Source organism: Rhopalosiphum padi, chromosome 2 (genome assembly GCF_020882245.1).
Source record: "Rhopalosiphum padi isolate XX-2018 chromosome 2, ASM2088224v1, whole genome shotgun sequence".
Classification (NCBI taxonomy): domain Eukaryota; kingdom Metazoa; phylum Arthropoda; class Insecta; order Hemiptera; family Aphididae; genus Rhopalosiphum; species Rhopalosiphum padi.
Window position 1 is genome coordinate 71,329,231 of NC_083598.1, and position 19,362 is coordinate 71,348,592.

The 19,362-nt window shown below is 27.9% G+C and overlaps 1 protein-coding gene across 2 annotated transcripts in view; it reads left to right on the forward strand.

The window, feature by feature from the left end:
- The window catches only part of LOC132919572 (solute carrier family 2, facilitated glucose transporter member 1-like), a 56,893-nt gene extending 39,678 nt beyond the window's left edge, over positions 1 to 17,215 (forward strand). For both annotated transcript variants that reach the window (XM_060981277.1, XM_060981278.1), the window contains 8 exons: positions 4,789 to 4,887; positions 8,173 to 8,392; positions 12,750 to 12,883; positions 13,014 to 13,227; positions 14,009 to 14,196; positions 14,694 to 14,906; positions 15,540 to 15,743; positions 16,407 to 17,215. In XM_060981277.1, the coding sequence (XP_060837260.1) occupies positions 4,789 to 4,887; positions 8,173 to 8,392; positions 12,750 to 12,883; positions 13,014 to 13,227; positions 14,009 to 14,196; positions 14,694 to 14,906; positions 15,540 to 15,743; positions 16,407 to 16,550 (1,416 nt within the window). In that variant the 3' untranslated portion in view covers positions 16,551 to 17,215. The remainder of the gene's footprint in view (positions 1 to 4,788; positions 4,888 to 8,172; positions 8,393 to 12,749; positions 12,884 to 13,013; positions 13,228 to 14,008; positions 14,197 to 14,693; positions 14,907 to 15,539; positions 15,744 to 16,406) is intronic.
- Positions 17,216 to 19,362: the final 2,147 nt, after the last annotated feature.

The window sequence follows — 19,362 nt, forward strand, 5'->3', positions numbered from 1 at the left end:
CCGAGACTAAAATATTCGAAGTCTTGTTCGTGTCGGACAATTTTCGTTTGACGTGTGCACCCAAAACAAACTAATTATGTCGGTCTCCGAGCTCATTTATTACAACATTTTTAAATTAAATAATATATTATTATATTATACTTAGGGGCAGCAGTGTGATTGTTTATCTTATTTTATTTCACCGTAAATGATACGTATATAGATCATGCTAGTGTGTATACATGTGTACAGGGTAGCTCACCATGTATTTTCGTTGTCTAATTTATTGTTTTCAAACAAGGGAAAACGACAAATCACAATGAACTACTCTGTACATAAGGAAAAGGAAATATATGTATTATATATTCCATGGATAACTTGACAAAATAACGTCTGTAAAATTTGGAATTTAAACGAATATTTAATACGTCTCTACTATTATATTTTTCCCTCCGATTCGTACCATATGATATTATTTTTATTGTATAATATCTAATGGTGAAGTATGGAATAAATAACACGTTTAATGTTGTTGTAGTTAAACGAGAAAAAAATCGTTTATTTAATGTAACATCAACACCGATAAACATATCATTGACTAATAGAGAGGTACTCATTTAATAAATAAACGTATCGTGCAATAATATTGCGGTAATAAGCAAATCACGTTTAAGAATGTTTACTTTACGATGTATAGAAAAATACGATACTTGTGGTCATCGAACAAACAACAACGAAAAACAACGCAACCGTATGCTCAAACGTAAAATAAATCGGTTGGCCCATATATAATAATATAGTTTAATGGTCGTATATAAAAAAGAGCGTTGACATAACATTTACATTCTTACTTAACGTAGGTACGTCTTATTATAATATCTATTATACATTTATATACGTGTATGTCGTATGTGTGACCCAATTTGGTGTCATTTAAGTTTTAGTATAAAAGTGATTTTTTTTTAAAAATATTTTTACCTCGTGTTATTTCCTCTCGAATAAAAATAAACAAATGAACAATTATGCAAAATATTAAGTGATTATTAAAGAAAATAGAATTAATTTGTACAAATATATTCAAATTGTTATTGAATGGTATTAATTAAAACCATCTTCTGAATTAAGTATTCAAGTATATCTATTTACAATAATAATAAGACTATTCCGATACGCATTGTCAGATGTTGTGTATGAAGCAACTCATACCATTATACACATCGCATAATTTTATATAATTAAAAGCACCTTGACATTAACCTTACGATTGGTCCTTATTAGTCATATATTTTTATACACCTTAATTAAATAAAAATTCAAGTTTTGGCGTGAACATGAATTTAATTAGTTAGTTCCTATAATATGAGTAATATGACAGTAAAAACGCATAATATAATTTGTATTAGGTATAGTCTATTATAGGTAGATTACCTAAATGCTTTACGCTTCTACGGGTTTATTGGTTAAATAACAGAAAATGTATATCATGTTCATTCTTCGATTTCCGGCAAACCTGATAATACGAGTAACAAACTATATTTTTCACTAATAAAAATGTAAGCATTATAATTTGTAATATAATTAAGTCTTATCTCAAAGTTATAATATTTATAATACACCCATTTTACGAAGTAGTATAAGTATTTCATGTGGGTATTTAGTTAACATTTTCAGAAAAAAATTAAATTTGTTTTAACAACAATAAATTTATTAATTAATTAAAAGTTTATTCTACGCGAATTAATAATATTAATTATTTAATCTTATATAATTATTGTATAATAATTTTCTAATTGTCCAAAATGATAAGTAGCTAGGTAATTAAAAAACATCAAATAATTTTGTAAATGAATTTATAAAACTAATAGGATAGGTACTAAAGTTTATCAACATGTTAATATAATGAAATGATAATAGTTATATGCTATTAGATCATTACTTATTAGTTGAGTCTTCTCTAAACAGTTTCTAAACTTTTAAAAACAACCAATTAGTTAATTGAGATCCATGTAACATTGAAATATTGAATCTTTGTACCTAACCTGCATTTACAATATTCGATAATTATACATTATTTTAATTGCGCACATTAGATTGGAAAGTGTTTAATTCGATCATTTTATTTTTCAAATATTTCAATGAGACTTAGCAGGTGAATAGTATGATTTCACTTTCAGGTTTGAGTATGACATTTTTTTTGTGGGGGGAAGAATATTTTTTATTTGTTTACTTCGCGGTGATTCTTGTCATGACGTATGAGCGGAGGAATATATAATAAACGAGTGGATTCAAAACGAGATGGAACTATAAAAATGCACTCTCGATGCGCCATAGGGGCCGTCATAAGGCCAAGTAAACTTCATCTAACAAACCTGTATTTGTGTATGTGTTGGTAACTGGTTTTTATTTGCATTTTACCAATCCAAATAAATTATTTAACTTTATGTGGTTTGACACTCTGGTGTGAATGCATTTACGAGATATGGGAATTTTTTTATTTTTTTTTTTAAATAAACTGATGAGTTATTTTAAATTTTAAGAGTTGTATATATTTTTTTATACACGACTATTTCACAAAAATCGTAAATGATTTTAGTTAATTTACGTTAGAAAAAATTTGTTTGCACCCACTCTATAGATATATCATAATTCATAGTAATTTATAACCATATACCTATATAACATATTTGAATGATTTATTATTATTTGTAATATTATACCCATATCTAATGAGTAATAGATAATAATATTACAAAAATCATAGTATTAAACATTAATGTATGAATATTCAAAGTAATTTGAAAATATGATAGTTCATAGACAATTAAATTAACTTATTTAATAAACTTTACATTTTCCGTAACTAAATTATATTATTTTTAGTCCGATGATCACGATGTCATTAACAATTATTGGCTCATTTTGATTTATATATAAAATAGTTAATACAAATAAATAAATTTAAAATTTGGTTAAAGAATAACACATTTCAAATGACATTATAATATTCTAAAACGATTATAAGACAAGTACATGCCATGTGCATTTTTAATGAAACTTTATATTTATACTGATTTTTACTTTTTATTATATAAGATTAAATTAACATTTTAGCTGAATGTACGTTTATATTTTTATACTATTATAACGATTTATGTGTAATAAGTTAATTATTTTTTATGTATTAATTTATTTATTCTCAAGTGTTTGATATATGAATATTTTGTTGTTCAATTTTATTTTATTGAAGTAATTCTATTTTCATTGTTTATAAAAATATTTTTATTTGGCATAAATTTGAAAAATCGTATTATTTTATCGTATATCTCATAGTCGATTAACCATATGACCAAACTAACTTAAACTTGATTTAAGTTGTATACATAAATTGCCCAAGTCAAAACCGGGTTTAATATCCTCAGTATATGCAACTGAGTAGGACTAAGTATAATGTTCATATAACGTTTAAAATAATATTATGTCGCAACTTGTTTGAAATGTAAATAATATGTATATTTCAGTAACTAGTATTAATCGACGTCATTACAATACGATTTATAGTCCAGTTTTTCTTGAATAAAATAATAGGCACATTTCTTTTTTATAAATCACACTACTTCTTTTACTCATTGGAATACAAATAATTAAAGTATTATAATATACCTACTTACATACTTTTTATCAACAGATATATTATGAAATAATTAAAAGAGAAAGTCAAGAAAAGTATAACAATTTAAATGATTTAACGTATACATCATTTGTATACAATAAACATAGGTAATACTGCATATGTATATTATATACATATAACATATTATATATTTATACATATATTGTATTTAATATTTATTTTTAATTTAAAAACGCGTATAACAAAGTTTGAGGAACTCATAGAACGTTTAATCATTAAACAACATAATATTATGTATATATCTTCACGTTTGTGATAAAATAATCAATTCACACAATAATTATACAATTAGACAAAAATAAATAATAAAAATTTTAAATATTTGATATGTCACATATAGATGATGATAATATTTTTATCGTAATTAACCGTTAGAATCGTTATTATTACCGATTAATCGACAAAATTGGATAATGACAATTTAATAAACATTTTATCGTATAGGTACACACAAATGATATTGCCATGATAAGTTTCTATTGTGTTTTTTCGAGCTCTGTCCAACCAGTTAGATCCCGATCGTTTACGGTCGTAACAATAATTACCTTTTATAATATTCGCGATAAGAATCGACTGAGATCGACAGCAATAACCTGTATGTATACCTAAATATTAATAGCAAGTATAATAAAGGCACACTATACTATCGTCAATTTCCGTTCGTCACAGATTTCAGACTTTAGTGCTGATCGGACGGTCGTCTGTATAGAATATAATAATATATTATTATCATACGTGTCATAGATTTGCAGCGTTTTACGAAATTCCTGAACGATATTGTCGCGCGATCGTCGAGACTATTAATAAAACATAAAAAACAACAATAATAATAATAAAATATTGATTATTTTTTATTATTTTTATTATTATCATTATATACCTAATTGTTAAAATTTTCGCGAACATAATTCGAGAAAAAAATGCGCAAACTCCGAGACACTAAGACCGCGGGCCTTTGTTGTTGCGTCACGATACGCGCTTTTTCGCCCACCACGTGTGACGACGAAACGTCAGGCCGCGAGGGTTGTTATTCCATTTCCGACGAACGGACGGAAACCGTCACCACAATCCCATTACAATCTGAACAAAGACCAACCGATTTTCCTTCTTTGTTGCAGAGCCTTAACGGAAGACTGTTGTTCGCCATCATAGCATCGGCTTTCGGTTCAGCATTCCAACATGGGTACAACACTGGTGTGGTGAACGCTCCCCAAACGGTAAGTACTTAAAATTTTATAATATATACCCACTAACAGTGTTAACTACTTATTTAGGCATTTAGCTAGATCTTGTGTGTACGTGCAGACGTATAAATTATATACCCATCTGCTACATGTTACATGTGGTATGGTGAACTTAATAAATATCAGTTTCAACAAGTGGCAACCTCATCTTCTCTCTTGGACAGTCATGACGCGTAATATAAGTCGGAGTCCCAAAACATTACCTCAGTCAGACTCTCTGGATCACAAGAGCACGACCTTATCTTAACATTTCGGAGTAGGCCGCCTTTCGAATACCCTTTTGCCGTACACATATACGTAAATCATCGAGAGTTTGGTACTATTATATTCATATATTATAGAGGTTGCCGCATATAAGAACGCAGCTGGATGATGATATTTTTTATATTCTACTAAGGGGGAAAGGGGTAGGAATTAAAATTCCTTTAAAAAAAAAATAAATAAATAATAGGGTCTGGATTTTTGATCCGAATCGTACCGTCTATTATACCTAAACAGATTTACGATTATAATAACATTATTATTATCGTAAATCATGTAGTCGTCTGCTCGTGTACTACCTATTACCCGTGTAGTATGTTCCAAGGGGTTGATCTTGTTCACAGGCACAATTGGTTTTTCGTGTAGTTTTTTTTTTTTGTTACCCAATTCCGGTTTGGCGGGTAGGCACAGCTAATGGTGCCGTCAACATTCCGACATGGGTACGATATCGGCGTGGTGAACCATGCGAGCGGTAAGCACCTCGTCCATACTTACACACATACGCACACATACGATATTTTATGACAAGTAATATAATATATTAAGCCCATACGGTTGCGTCCGACCGCTAAGCTATGATTTTTTTTTTATGTTTATAATCCGTTCGATAGGCCAGAGATGGAAAATATTTTTTAAAAAAAATACCAAAGCACCGTATACGGTCATAAGATTTGGATTCCTGACCCGATACACGTTTCGTGGTACCCGCATTCTTTCGATAATTTAATAGTATTCTATAAAAATATATAATATCGTTACGTCGAGACATACACACACACAAGGGGTTGGTTTTTTTCGAAGGCACTGTCGGTTTTCACCAGTACATTTTCATTTTCTTTTTTTTTTTTAACCCGAATTTAGATAATATTATTATGTATGTTGATTGTTAGCATCATATCACAGAGACGCACAAATACGCAGAATACGTATAATAACTGAACGGAATATCACAGTACGCAAATAGACGTCGAACGTTGAACCGACACAATCTTATTATCTGTACAGACATTTAAGTTTAGATAAATAAGTGGAGTTGTGCGGGATTTCCCGCGAATTACGAATCGCCTAAATTTTAAATGTTTATAATTATTTGTGACAATTATTGTTCAGACTTGTATAGATAGTGATAAACATTTTCATATCACAAATTATTCGAATAACATATTATGTGGATTGTTGTATAGTACTTAAAAGTGAGATCGCTGTTCGTTAGCATTATAGGTATGCGTGGGCTGTGGGTGGTACGATAATACCACGAACGACACAAAAATATGCATTTATCAAAAATTCGAAAATCACCGAAGTAGTAAGTGTAAAATAAACCGACTCGTATACGAAGTCTTATAATTTTATGAGGTGGCGGCTGGTACGGGCGATTACGGACACACGTGTTCGAACCGCTCGACGGGCGCGCGCGCGAGGTTCACCTTCAATTATCGATTTCGAGAGACGTGTATATATATATATACACATTTATACTCTCCACGTTAAATTAATTGTGTTGTTTCTTCTCTACCAAATATATTCAAAATAAATCCCCAAACAAACATTAACGGCCCACTCACACACACACACACACACACACCGGACGCAGGAATGCATCTATATGATATGATATAGGAATATCTGTCCGTGGACGACGGCTATAAAACGCGTTCGGGATACTTATATATATATATATATTATGATATTATATTATGCTTATGTAGAAAATAAAATATACAAAATAAATCCCGGGGAACCGTTTTTGTGAGCACCTCCTATGATTTTGTGTCGGCATCCAACGACTGCGGCGGAGCACTGTCGTCGGACAACATGTTTCCCACTGATATAAATCTCGTTTTAATTTTCAACACAACAGAGAGCATAGGATTTTTTTTTTCGAAACCACGTCTTTGGAATGCATTCCCGTGTTTGTGTTGAATTACAAAATATATATTTTTTTTCTCTAGATTCTAATGCACTATGCGCGCCTATTAGTATATAGTTGTAGACTTGTAGTGGTGTGCACGCGAAGCATTACTACATAATATTATATTCCACAAAGGAAACGAGAAGTAGAAAACGCGGTAATTTGATATTTTTTCAACCACTATATGTATAGGTATAATGATACTTTACAGCCAACTATCCGAGCATATTTTTTTAATTAGTTACTCTCGTTTCTTCGTATCGTCCATGTCATAGATATGTAATTAAGCCCGGTCCAGCGCCAACGTTTCGCAAAAATTAAAAATTCGTTCATTTAACAGGTTCGTCGAATATCATTGACGTGCATATTATGATTAGATAGTAATGCCAAACCGTTTACTTTTAAAAATAATTTTTATTTTATTTTTATAATTAGCTTCAAATATATTGTACCGCTTTACAAGTGCAAAATAAACTGTCGTCACTGTTTGGCCAATTCATTATTTGGATATTATACATGTCATTACGTCACTGAAATTGATTTTTTTTTCGCAAAAGGAAATTCATTCTACCGGTAGACAAGCCGTGATATTAATGTATAGAATTTGATGCCCCGCTGCCACGCGGTAGCTTATACAATAATCCTCTAGAAATCCCTCAGCCCGTTAATTGACGTGTCGCGTGGTAGAATTGTTATTGTTGTGTTTAAAAATTCGTTAGCCTCGGTCAATTTGTTATGGATCTAAATAACGTCGGTCTCATACAAATATCAGAAAATGTTAAGAAAAAGAGGGGTTCACAAATCTCCAGGGTTGAAAAAATATAGTTAACTTTTTTTATTCGAATCAAAAACATACGAGTACTTTAAGCATTATAACTACACTATTTCCTGAGTGAAAATAATAATATGATCATAATACAAATCTCGTCTATCGTTTATCATTATCATTATATAAAATTCATAACCACGTTAATAAAATGTGTTTTAACTTATGCATAATTTACATTATTTATACCGTAAAGCACCCACCATTGTAGAACTATATATTTGACTTTGCGGTGTTTGATTTTTCCATATCGTTACAGTTGATCGAAACATGGATTGGCAGCGTGATTTCGGACAGAAACGGTGGTAAGGCAGCAGATCAATCGCAAGTGACATTGATATGGGCCGTTGCAGTGGCCATATTCTGTTTCGGTGGTATGATTGGCGGTCTGAGTACCGGAATCGTGGCCGATAAGTTTGGTCGCAAGGGTGGTTTACTTGTATCCAATGCACTTGTCGTCGTGTCAGCTGCACTTCAAGGTAAGCAAAATACACAAACGATAGTTAAAGTATAATAATATTAGGGCAGATGGTTTTTTACTTTTTAATATTTCCTATATTCGTACACACTAAAACATTTATCGAGTAGGCCAGATTATATAATAATATTATTATATATTATTACACGGACATTTGTGATAGAGTCTAAAATTTTTTAATTCTACTAGAAAATATTTAATAAAATAGTAACTATTTTTTTTTTATATTTTTTTTTTAAGTATTTCCAAAAGTTAATACATACTTTCCAACTTCTGTTAAATTAACATCAATGTGATTGATATACACACAAATATATATTTTTTATAAATTTGTCATTAGTTTAGATAATTATATTAATTATACGCATTGATAGCCTATGCCCATCTACAAAACTATATAAAGTTACAACGTTCTTAACTAATGAATAAAACATCAACACTAGTTCACCGTTTAAAATTTTAATCTAATGGTAATTTATTCAAATACAATTTCTAATTTCTTTACGATTTATAATTTATTATTTCGTATCCCACTAAATCCCGTGACGTCCGTACTCTGTACCAAAGTCGGGGTCGACCGGTGTTAATATACGTAGGTTGTTATAGGCACGTGTTATATCCACCAAGAGTACATCATGAAATATCATATAGTTTACCAAACACGTTTTTAGTACAAGATAGTCACAGACGAAAATTAATTATTATTCTAAATGTTCAAAAATAATACTTTGACTTTGTAGTTTGTACATTGAATTACTATAATATTATGTATTTAAAACAAATCTCAAAAAGTTTATTTTCGATTTAACCGAAAAGCTCTATTATGCGTAATTATAATGCATCAAGTAATTTTTAAAACTAACTTTTAATTAATCTTTTGTACATTAACTTTAAAAATATTTTTTGTGAAAACTTCGATAAATTAAGTTAAATAAAAAATGTTGTATATATTAAAAAAAATATTTTTCTTAAACTTGAATATTCGTGAATACTTGTCAAGTATACTGCAGAATTTAAGATTTTTATTTTGAATAGTTTATATATTAACATTTTTACATGATGGAAGTTTTACCCCCGATAATCGTACGGAAAATCGTGTATTAAACAATTTCACTTTAGTGTAAGTGTCTTTGTGTTATATCAGCTGAACCGAGTTTATTAAAAAAAAAAAAAAATATGAATATTCTATAGTAACTATAGGTACGAGTGTATTAACTTTTAACCTTAATGTTAACTCAGCCGTCGTATAATAATAATATTGTCGTCGTGTTATAATCATTTAAATTTAATACTGGATATAATATTTGTATTGTCTATCGTATTGATACGAAAAAAAATTAAAAAAAAAAAATATTAACATAAATGTACATAACGAATAAAACGATTGCGTTGAGCTATCTTGGATTAACCATGTTGTTGGGCTTATACCGGAAGAGATGGTTGCTCGTCCTGTATGATCGCATCAATACATTATAATATATTTATTGTAATTACGTTAACGTTTTGGAATGGCACCAGTCGTCTAAACAACAACCAATTTGTAGATTTAAATCTAGTCGCGCTCGTTTAACGTAAATACCAATGCAGATATCTGTATTCACAGTGACACTATAAACTGTCAAAGTTTGATTGAAAAAGAAAATTCGGCGTTCGTAACGAAGTGTTATTTATTTAACGATTAACAACTGCTCGTCAAGCGAGCGTATACGTATAGTATGATTATGGTTATTATTATTATTATTATTATAATGTAGTCAATGGCGTACAACATCTAATATATTATATTTAATATATAGCAAGTTGACGTTTATACATCGTCCAATTGAAGTTAATTGGGTTCGTTTGCTGAGGGATTTCCTCCTGCCTCTTTATGAAATACTTTTTCTTATTACTTCATAATAAGCGTGATGAAGTTTAAGAAATTGATTATATGCATTAACCGTCTTTTTATTATTCAAAACGTCATATGCTATATCATTACACTCCATACCATTATCATACAATAGAATTATATTATTTTTTCATTTAACAAATATGGTTACAAGAGAAAACGTGCTGTCACAGCTGCAGATAATATATAACAGTATTTACGGGAGGATTATTTAAATATGCACTTGGTATTGTCTGTTATTTTTTGTGTTTTTTGAAACAAAAAAAAAAGTTTTTTATATAATATTGTAAATCATGTATAAGTACATTCTACACTTCCGTTATAATTTTGCAAATTAAATTATGTATTTTTTTTAAATAAAATAAATACAACGTAATTTGCTTTTATTTAATAATAATAATTATAAAAAAAATTGTTTATAATACTATGCTATAACCAATAAAATCATAACCATAAGTTATACTGTCTAAATATTTTATCATTTTTTCTTTCTTGAAAATATCGCAGTACGTATTGTTATGTCTTGTCGATTATAATATGATTCGGAAATCATAGAATTCACACGTGTCATAAATATAATGGTCGATGATTTCACATGTGTACGTCTATATCAGTTTCCCAACCTATTCTTATTCATGTTATCCTATTATATTAAATATTTAATTAACAACTAATAGATGATAATAGTATATAGTGTATGTTTATATGTATATTTATTAATTTGTTATTAATAATAGTAAAACAATATTGAATTAATATTAAAATAAAAAGAGATTGAACTTTACAATATTGTAGCATTAAAAATACTTACAGTATATCTTTCATAAAATTATTGTTTCTTAAAAATTGTGAAAAATAGGGTATGATCGCTTTTTAAAATTTAAATAATTTTTTAGTATGCTTAATCCAAGTTTGTGGCACCTGAGTAGTAAACAGCTGGTCTATATGATTCAAATAATAATTTTTAGTTTAAAAATATATTATCTCGAATTAAAATTTAAAAAATACCAAACGTCGCTCATGAATTATTTATTTGTATGGAGGATATACGGCACGTAAATACTATTGTGAATTTTTTTTCAGAGCGTTTTTACATTTTATTATGCTCATTGAATACATTCATTTTTAGATAATTTTTATACTATATATATTATGGTTATTATTATTATTATTATAATATTTTATATTTCTGCACATTTAATGAAAATGTTCGCAAGCCAACTGACAACGACTACGTCTACTGAGACGAGACCAGTGTATTAAATTTTCTTTTTGTGAAATGTGGTACATGTGTGTTTGTTTTCATTTTGTATGCATAGGTATGAAAATAAATTACTGTTTATATATATAAAAAAAAAACATTATGTGTTTCTACATAAACAAATAAATATTTCAGTAATATTAAGTCTATTTGAACAAAATAATTCATCAATTTCAGTACTTAAGTATAGTTATATTTACTCTCATAATATTTTCATAGATCAAGACGTTGCTTTTATTTCTCTAGAGTCCAGGTAGAGAGGGTTAAACTCTTCAAGTCCAATATATTGGTTGCATCTACAAATACCAAAATAGATCTTTTTTGGTTCACTCGACTTTTACTCGACGTGCGTGTATTACTACGATTCGCACGCATTAATATGCTCATTCGATATTATCAGATTCGTGCAAATAGTTACTGTCTACTAGCTGTCTATGGCATAGACTCTATGCAATAATTTGTGCAGTATTACTTATAAAAAACACGTGCACGTGTGTGTATTTGTTTTTTTTTTGTCTACACTCAATTCACGTGCGTATATACTTTCACCATCCGTGTTGACTATTTGCCAACATTTTTCGCCACTTAAGGCGAGGTGCCCTTTAACACGAAGCACACGATTGCATCTGCAAGGGAACGGTTGACGTTCTTAAGTGCTTTTTTATTCAAATTTTATCAAATATGAATCGATACATTTCCATATTCCATATATTCTACTGTTGTGCAAATTGTATGAATTTGAATTCAACGCATTTATTCTGCAATAATTATTACTTATTATTATGTACGAAATAAATGAAATTGTCCTGCAGCAACATTATGTTCGTACCTACCTACAAATTATTATGTATTATACCTATATTATGTACGTGAAAAAATTGTTTGTTTGCTTTTCCTATAATACCTATAATAAAATCAATTATTTCAAAACCCATACAAGTTTTATCATAACGATATAATATTGTTACGTATTTTAATTTTGCGATTGGTGATTTTTTATTCTGAGTTGAAGGTAATGTTCTTCAACAGCACATAATATATTTCTTTTAAACGAATAAAATTTATTAAAATCTAAATTTATACGCTTAATATGATAGAGAAAAGTAATACATTATGTGTACCTATTGAATATTAAGTTCTATGTATAATTTATATATAATAGTTGACAGACATAAATTAATTTTGTTGAATTTGTGTTATGTTAAGGTGTTTCAAAGATGTATTCGTCGTACGAACTTATCATCATCGGACGGTTTATTATCGGTATTAACTCCGGACTTAACGCAGGATTGACTCCTATGTACTTGGCTGAAATCTCTCCCATGAATTTACGTGGATCCGTAAGTATAATATTTTTGGGAACAATAATGCTTTTTGTAAATACGTAGACATTTTGTATGTATATTCTCTCTCTATATATACATAATTCATCATCTAGGCATTAAAATATGTTTTGCTTTGTACATACAGGTCGGAACCGTTTATCAATTAGTTGTTACTATTTCGATATTGATTTCCCAAATATTGGGTTTGGACTACATTTTGGGCACAGCCGAGCGTTGGCCAATATTATTGGCCTTAATTATCATTCCGGGTATATTCATGTTCATCACGTTGCCATTCTGCCCGGAATCACCAAAGTACACACTGATCAATAAGAAAAAAGATATCGAAGCCGAGAGAGGTAAATATATATACATTCATACCTATAACATACACTCAGTGTTGTAAAAAATTATTTTTGAAAGTACCATAATACTTTTTTTTAAAGCTTAACTGTATTACAATTAACGATAAATTTTTCTGATACATAGCACAATATAGTTTATTTAATATTATAGGATTTAAAATTGTGGTATAATAATTATTTTAAAAATTATTAATCCCCTGAAATTTTGTTTAATGTACACCTCATATGATTATAAAAGTTAGTAAAATAAATACTTAAACCATAAATTCATATTCACGTGGTATAATTATACAGTTATAACTTATACGGTACTGATATTTTATCATGGTAATTACCGACATACAAAAAATTATTGCAGTCCATAATTCAATGAAATATAAATTTAAAACATATTATAAAAAATTAACAATGAAACAACTTTCCAGAGTATTTTGTTTCAAATGCTATTTAAGTATAGTTATTAGATGGGTTTTGGTTAAAATGCTCGCTCAACAAGGACATGTGGTTTATTCATTTATTGTGCGTTTTTGAGTTTTGTGAGCTTGTTAAATTAAATTACGTGTACATTTTTTGACTTATAACAACAAACATTTCTAAAAGAGCGCGAGATTTTATTTTACCTAAATTAATATCCTAAATAGAAATTTAATAAATTATTTGATTTCTAATCTGCCTTGGATTACAGCTGCGACTACGATCGCATACATAAGCTTAAACCTACTATCACTTTTTGTAAAATGACGTTTTCATAAATGCATTTTAACGTTTCGTATAGGACTTCAGTGGCTTAGAGGAACAATCGAAGTGCACGATGAGATGGATGAAATGAGAGCCGAAAACGAAGCAATGAAGGTTATCCCACGCGTAACTCTTCGCGAGATGTTGTCGAACCCAATGTTGAAAACTCCACTCGGTATATCTGTGATGATCATGTTGTGCCAACAATTGTCCGGTATTAACGCCGTAAGTATATATACCCATAACTTCTATTGACGACTATGTGTATATATTAATTTATTATACATAGATACACATGCATTCTCATATAAATATTAATTAATACAAATATTATATAATAATAATTATATTATTATTTAAAATTCGCAAAATTATTTATATTTTTTCTAATATTATGAATATATTGTGTATAACGTTTTTGTCTATATTTGTTCATATCTTTTACGAAAAATTGTCTAAGAGTATTTGATTTAAATTTTCGACAAGTTATTATTATGCAGCAACTGTATTAATACAAAAAGTTACTACCATAATACCATCGCTTCAAACATAAAATTATCGATCAGTCATTGAAAGAATTTTTATTTCATTATTTATTTACAACAATCGAATGTATAATGCGTAGTCAATTTAATATGATTCAGTGACTCAGGAATTATGTCCTACTGCTGATCAATTGAATCATAATAATATTATTATTATTAACCTTTTATTTTTTTCAGGTCATGTTCTTCTCCACGAAAATTTTCAATATGGCTGGTATGAGTGATGACGGAGCCAAGTACGCCACGCTCGGCATGGGCACACTCAACGTGATAATGACGCTGATCTCTCTGTTCTTGGTCGAACTAACCGGCCGTAAAACTCTGTTAATGATTGGATTCTCGTCCATGTTCGTCATCACCGTTATGCTTACCATCTCTTTGATGTTTGTTGTAAGTGCATATTTATGACATTTAGGGTTCGGCCATAAAACTATAATTTAATGTTCTATCGTCCTGTCAAAGCGGTTTGCAATAAGGTATTTGCCTATATTATGGTTGTTTGCACATTATACGAGTAAAATGAATGAAATTTGAGTAGTAGTATATGTATATGGATACAAATTCATAAATACGCAAATGCGAGACTGTCGTTAGAATTTTATCGTTTTATAATTTGGTTAATTCTTTATTTTTTTTAAATTAATTTTGAAATCTATAATAAAATAATACGATATTATTATGATTTTCTATGCTAATAAACTGAACACGACTATTAATGCGGGTGTGTAATCATTAAATACTAAAGTTTTGTTAACAAAATTAAAAATTAAAAATGTCTAAAAGTAGTTTTCACATTTTACCAACTTTATAGATATTTTAAATTATTGGTATACCACGTAACGAATCACGTCATGTTTACTAAAGTGTAATAACAAAAATATTGAAAAACATCAATTCATAATTTACTCGTATAATTATTAAGAAGATTTGTCCGCAATAAATGTAAAAATCTCGCCACCGATGCGTATAATACAATATTATTACCTATACATTAATATATATCGTTTCGTTTTGTTTTTGCAGGTCGGTAATACTATTGTGTCTTATTTGGCTATCGTACTCGTCATGGCATTTGTCATCGCGTTCGCTGTTGGTCCAGGATCCATACCGTGGTTCTTAGTGGCTGAACTTTTCAACTCGGCTGCTCGACCACTAGCCACCAGCATAGCTGTCGGAGTCAACTGGACGGCTAACTTTGTCGTTGGCCTGGGTTTCCTACCTCTGCAGGTAATGACGATTGCACTTATCCGATATGAATTGTTTAAACAATATTTCATATAATAGAGTAGGCTAAGTATAAACAACCATAGTAGATATCCGCAATGGCGGTGAGGTTAAACTTAAAATATATATATATAAATTTACATTTATGTAACAAATTATATATTTTAGATATTTTCTATCTATGAGAAATCTATTATTTAATTTTTGAGCTTTACTCACAGTCAACAATTTTATCTTAAATAAATTGAAAATAAACTAAAAATAGAAAGTGTAAAATATCTATAAATAACACAAAGAGAGAATAAATATTTTGTAAGTTATATAATGTCTGGTAAAAACTAAAATTCATATCTAATGAACAATTATAAACAATAATATTATTAATTTAAATTACATTAAAAAATCAAAATTTCCATTTTTCTACTTACTTAGATCTGAAAATTGTTTACATTAAACCACACATATTATCAACTAGATTTAATTTGCTAGCAGATACCACCTTCAAAATTTAAAATTAAATCATTTTTACAGCGTCTAAAGGTTATCGAATAAAAAAAAAAAAAACCTATATTTTTATAACCATTACATCCATCATCGTTTCCGTTCAGAATCTAAACATTATAAATCACCCATTTGTTAATTTATATATTTATTTGTTCAATATAGGGATTGTTGGGCTCAAACGTGTTCCTCATATTCGTCGTGTTGCTCGCGCTATTCGTGTTATACGTATACAAAAAAGTTCCAGAAACCAAGAACAAAACGTTGGAAGAGATTCAAATGTTGTTCAGACAGGAATCGTACAAATAATCAGGCGTGTCCTGTGTTACAAAATAGTAATAATAATAATACTATGACACCACCGAGAAAAAGATTCCTCAGTCGGAAGCTATATATAATACAAATACATATATTATATATATATCAATATCTATATATATATATATTATATATATTATACGCGAGTACCTTTTTCATAACAATATAAAATATATTTATTTGGTAAAATAAAAAAATTTAAATCATTATATACAGTTGTAATTTAGATAAAATAAATCCCCTCCCTGCCCGATATTATTATGTTAATAATTGTACATGTTGCGTGTTGCACCGAAAACACCCGCATGAAATGATACTATTTTATACCGCGTCTGTTAATTTTGCTCCGGCCACAATAAGATAGTGTTCATCAACCGAATTCGAACCTCAAAAAATCTTCCATTTCAGTAACTATCGTTGTTTTTACATAAAATAAGATGTTATTTTATTCTTGAAGAGATAATAAACATTATTAATATGCATATTATTATAGATTTTTTTTTTTTTGTTCTCAGTTAAAATCATAAACATTTTTGTCAATAGTTTTAATACTCGTAATATTGTATTTTATCACGGGTTATGATAATATTTTAATTTATTTTATAATATATTTTTTGTGTATTTTTTATGAATTAATAAAAATGTAATTAATTTTATCATTGCATCATAATACTATTATCCTGCCTACTATAATTGATCCCTCAGTGAATACCAATAAATCGTACCACTTTACTTAGTGGAGATCGATCAAAATATATATCAACTATATACCTGTTTACCTATAATTTTAAAAGAGAATAATGTTTGATTGTAATTCAAATAGACTAATTGCTAATGTGTTATTTGCATAATTATTTTTTTAACTGACACATTATTTTTATATACGTATTATGTAATTCATAAGTTTTCAGATAGAGTGTGATGTCACTACTGATTTAATAGTCAATTGATGATAATAATTACATGTTAGATAAAATATATTTAATATACCAATAGATAATTTGAAAAAAGGTTGCATTTAACGTTTAACGTATCATTTGTATAGAACATTATTATTACTATTTTTTAACTATTTATTTTGTAAATTTTAATTTATCATAATAAATCTATTATATTATATATCATTAGATAATAATATTATAATAATGCCATTTTTAATAGATATATTCAAACTGAAAATCTTGAAATGAATTCAATTATGTTCCAGAGTAAATTATTGTTGTTATTTTTTTTTAATTATTAATTAGATAAAAATAAATAAACACCTTTGAACTAGTATGAAGTAAGAAAAAAATTATGATAAGATTATAAAAATGTTATAATTTTTTTTTTTTTTGGTTATACTACAATGTATAATAGATAATAAAAAATGAATTTCAGACGTTAAATTTAATTTCAGTAACTAACATATTATTAAAATTTAAGTATACACACTAATGGTACTCTACTTATATAATAATATATACAATATACATGTATATTTATATTGCATATTATTAATTATTATAAACAATCCTTTTTAGAAAAATATTAATTTACAGCTATAGTTTAATTTAAATTTAATTTTATATTAATTAACATATTGGATTTATAATTAGAATATATATTAAAGCCATACGATATTTTTAATTTTGTATGTATATTAATTATTAGCCATCCATTTTAAGACAAAACGTTTTATATGAGTGATCAATTGTATATAATTACATTTTTCAGTACTTACCTATCAATAATATGAAGTTTTAATAAACTCATTTAACACATTAATAGATTTCTACCAAAAATTAAAAACTATAAGCATTCAGTAAACCAATAAAACAAAACTATGGTATTGTATCATTTACAATCCTAATATTATTAAACATAAATATTTAATTGATGTATGAAAACTGTTATTGTAACGCACATAATATGTTAATTACTTAGTACAAATACCAACGCCTAAGTAGTTATATATCATTTAAAATGAAAGAAAATATGATACTATTTTGAATACAATAAAAATTTAAAAATCATATTTATCTTAAATTTCATATTTTATGACTATTCTAGTTGAGCGATTTTTTTTCATAACGAACCAATACAATTCAGAAATTATATTTATTTATTGCGTTTATTTATTCTAATACTGAGTTAGAAACAAAAATTATATTAAATACTTGCGTGTGAAAACTATTTCTAATAACCTATAGAATAATAATATTTGGGTATGGGAAAATTACTTATATTTATGTGTGAATATTATTAATTAGTTGCATATTAATAACAACTTAATTTAATCACTAAGTATAGCTGCTAGTTGCAGGTAATGAAGTAAAAATACGTATTTCATTATGCCATATGATAACCAATGAATGAATTTGACATTTCAGTGTCTTTTATGAATTACAGTAAACAATCCATTAGATTGAACATTGATTAATCATAAGTCTTAAAACTGCTGGTGGAAATATTTGGACTGAATTGATTAAGTTAATCACGATTTTCATAAAAAAATTACAATCAGATTTTCAGTTGGAAAATGCTGTATTCAATCATCATTTGAACCACGGTTTTATCAAAAAGACAATGATCATATTATGTCTAATTAAATTTAAAATTTCACAAAATCTAAGTTATTTTTTATCTCAAAAGTTTGTATTTTTGTTGTACTTATTAAACGAATCGTATTGAAATATTGAATTTGTATGTTATATACATTTAATATACATACCAGCTAAACATTATACACATTGAAATGTATGAAATTATAAAAATTATATTTCATAGATAACTATAATCTATAATGTTATTAAGTGTGTAT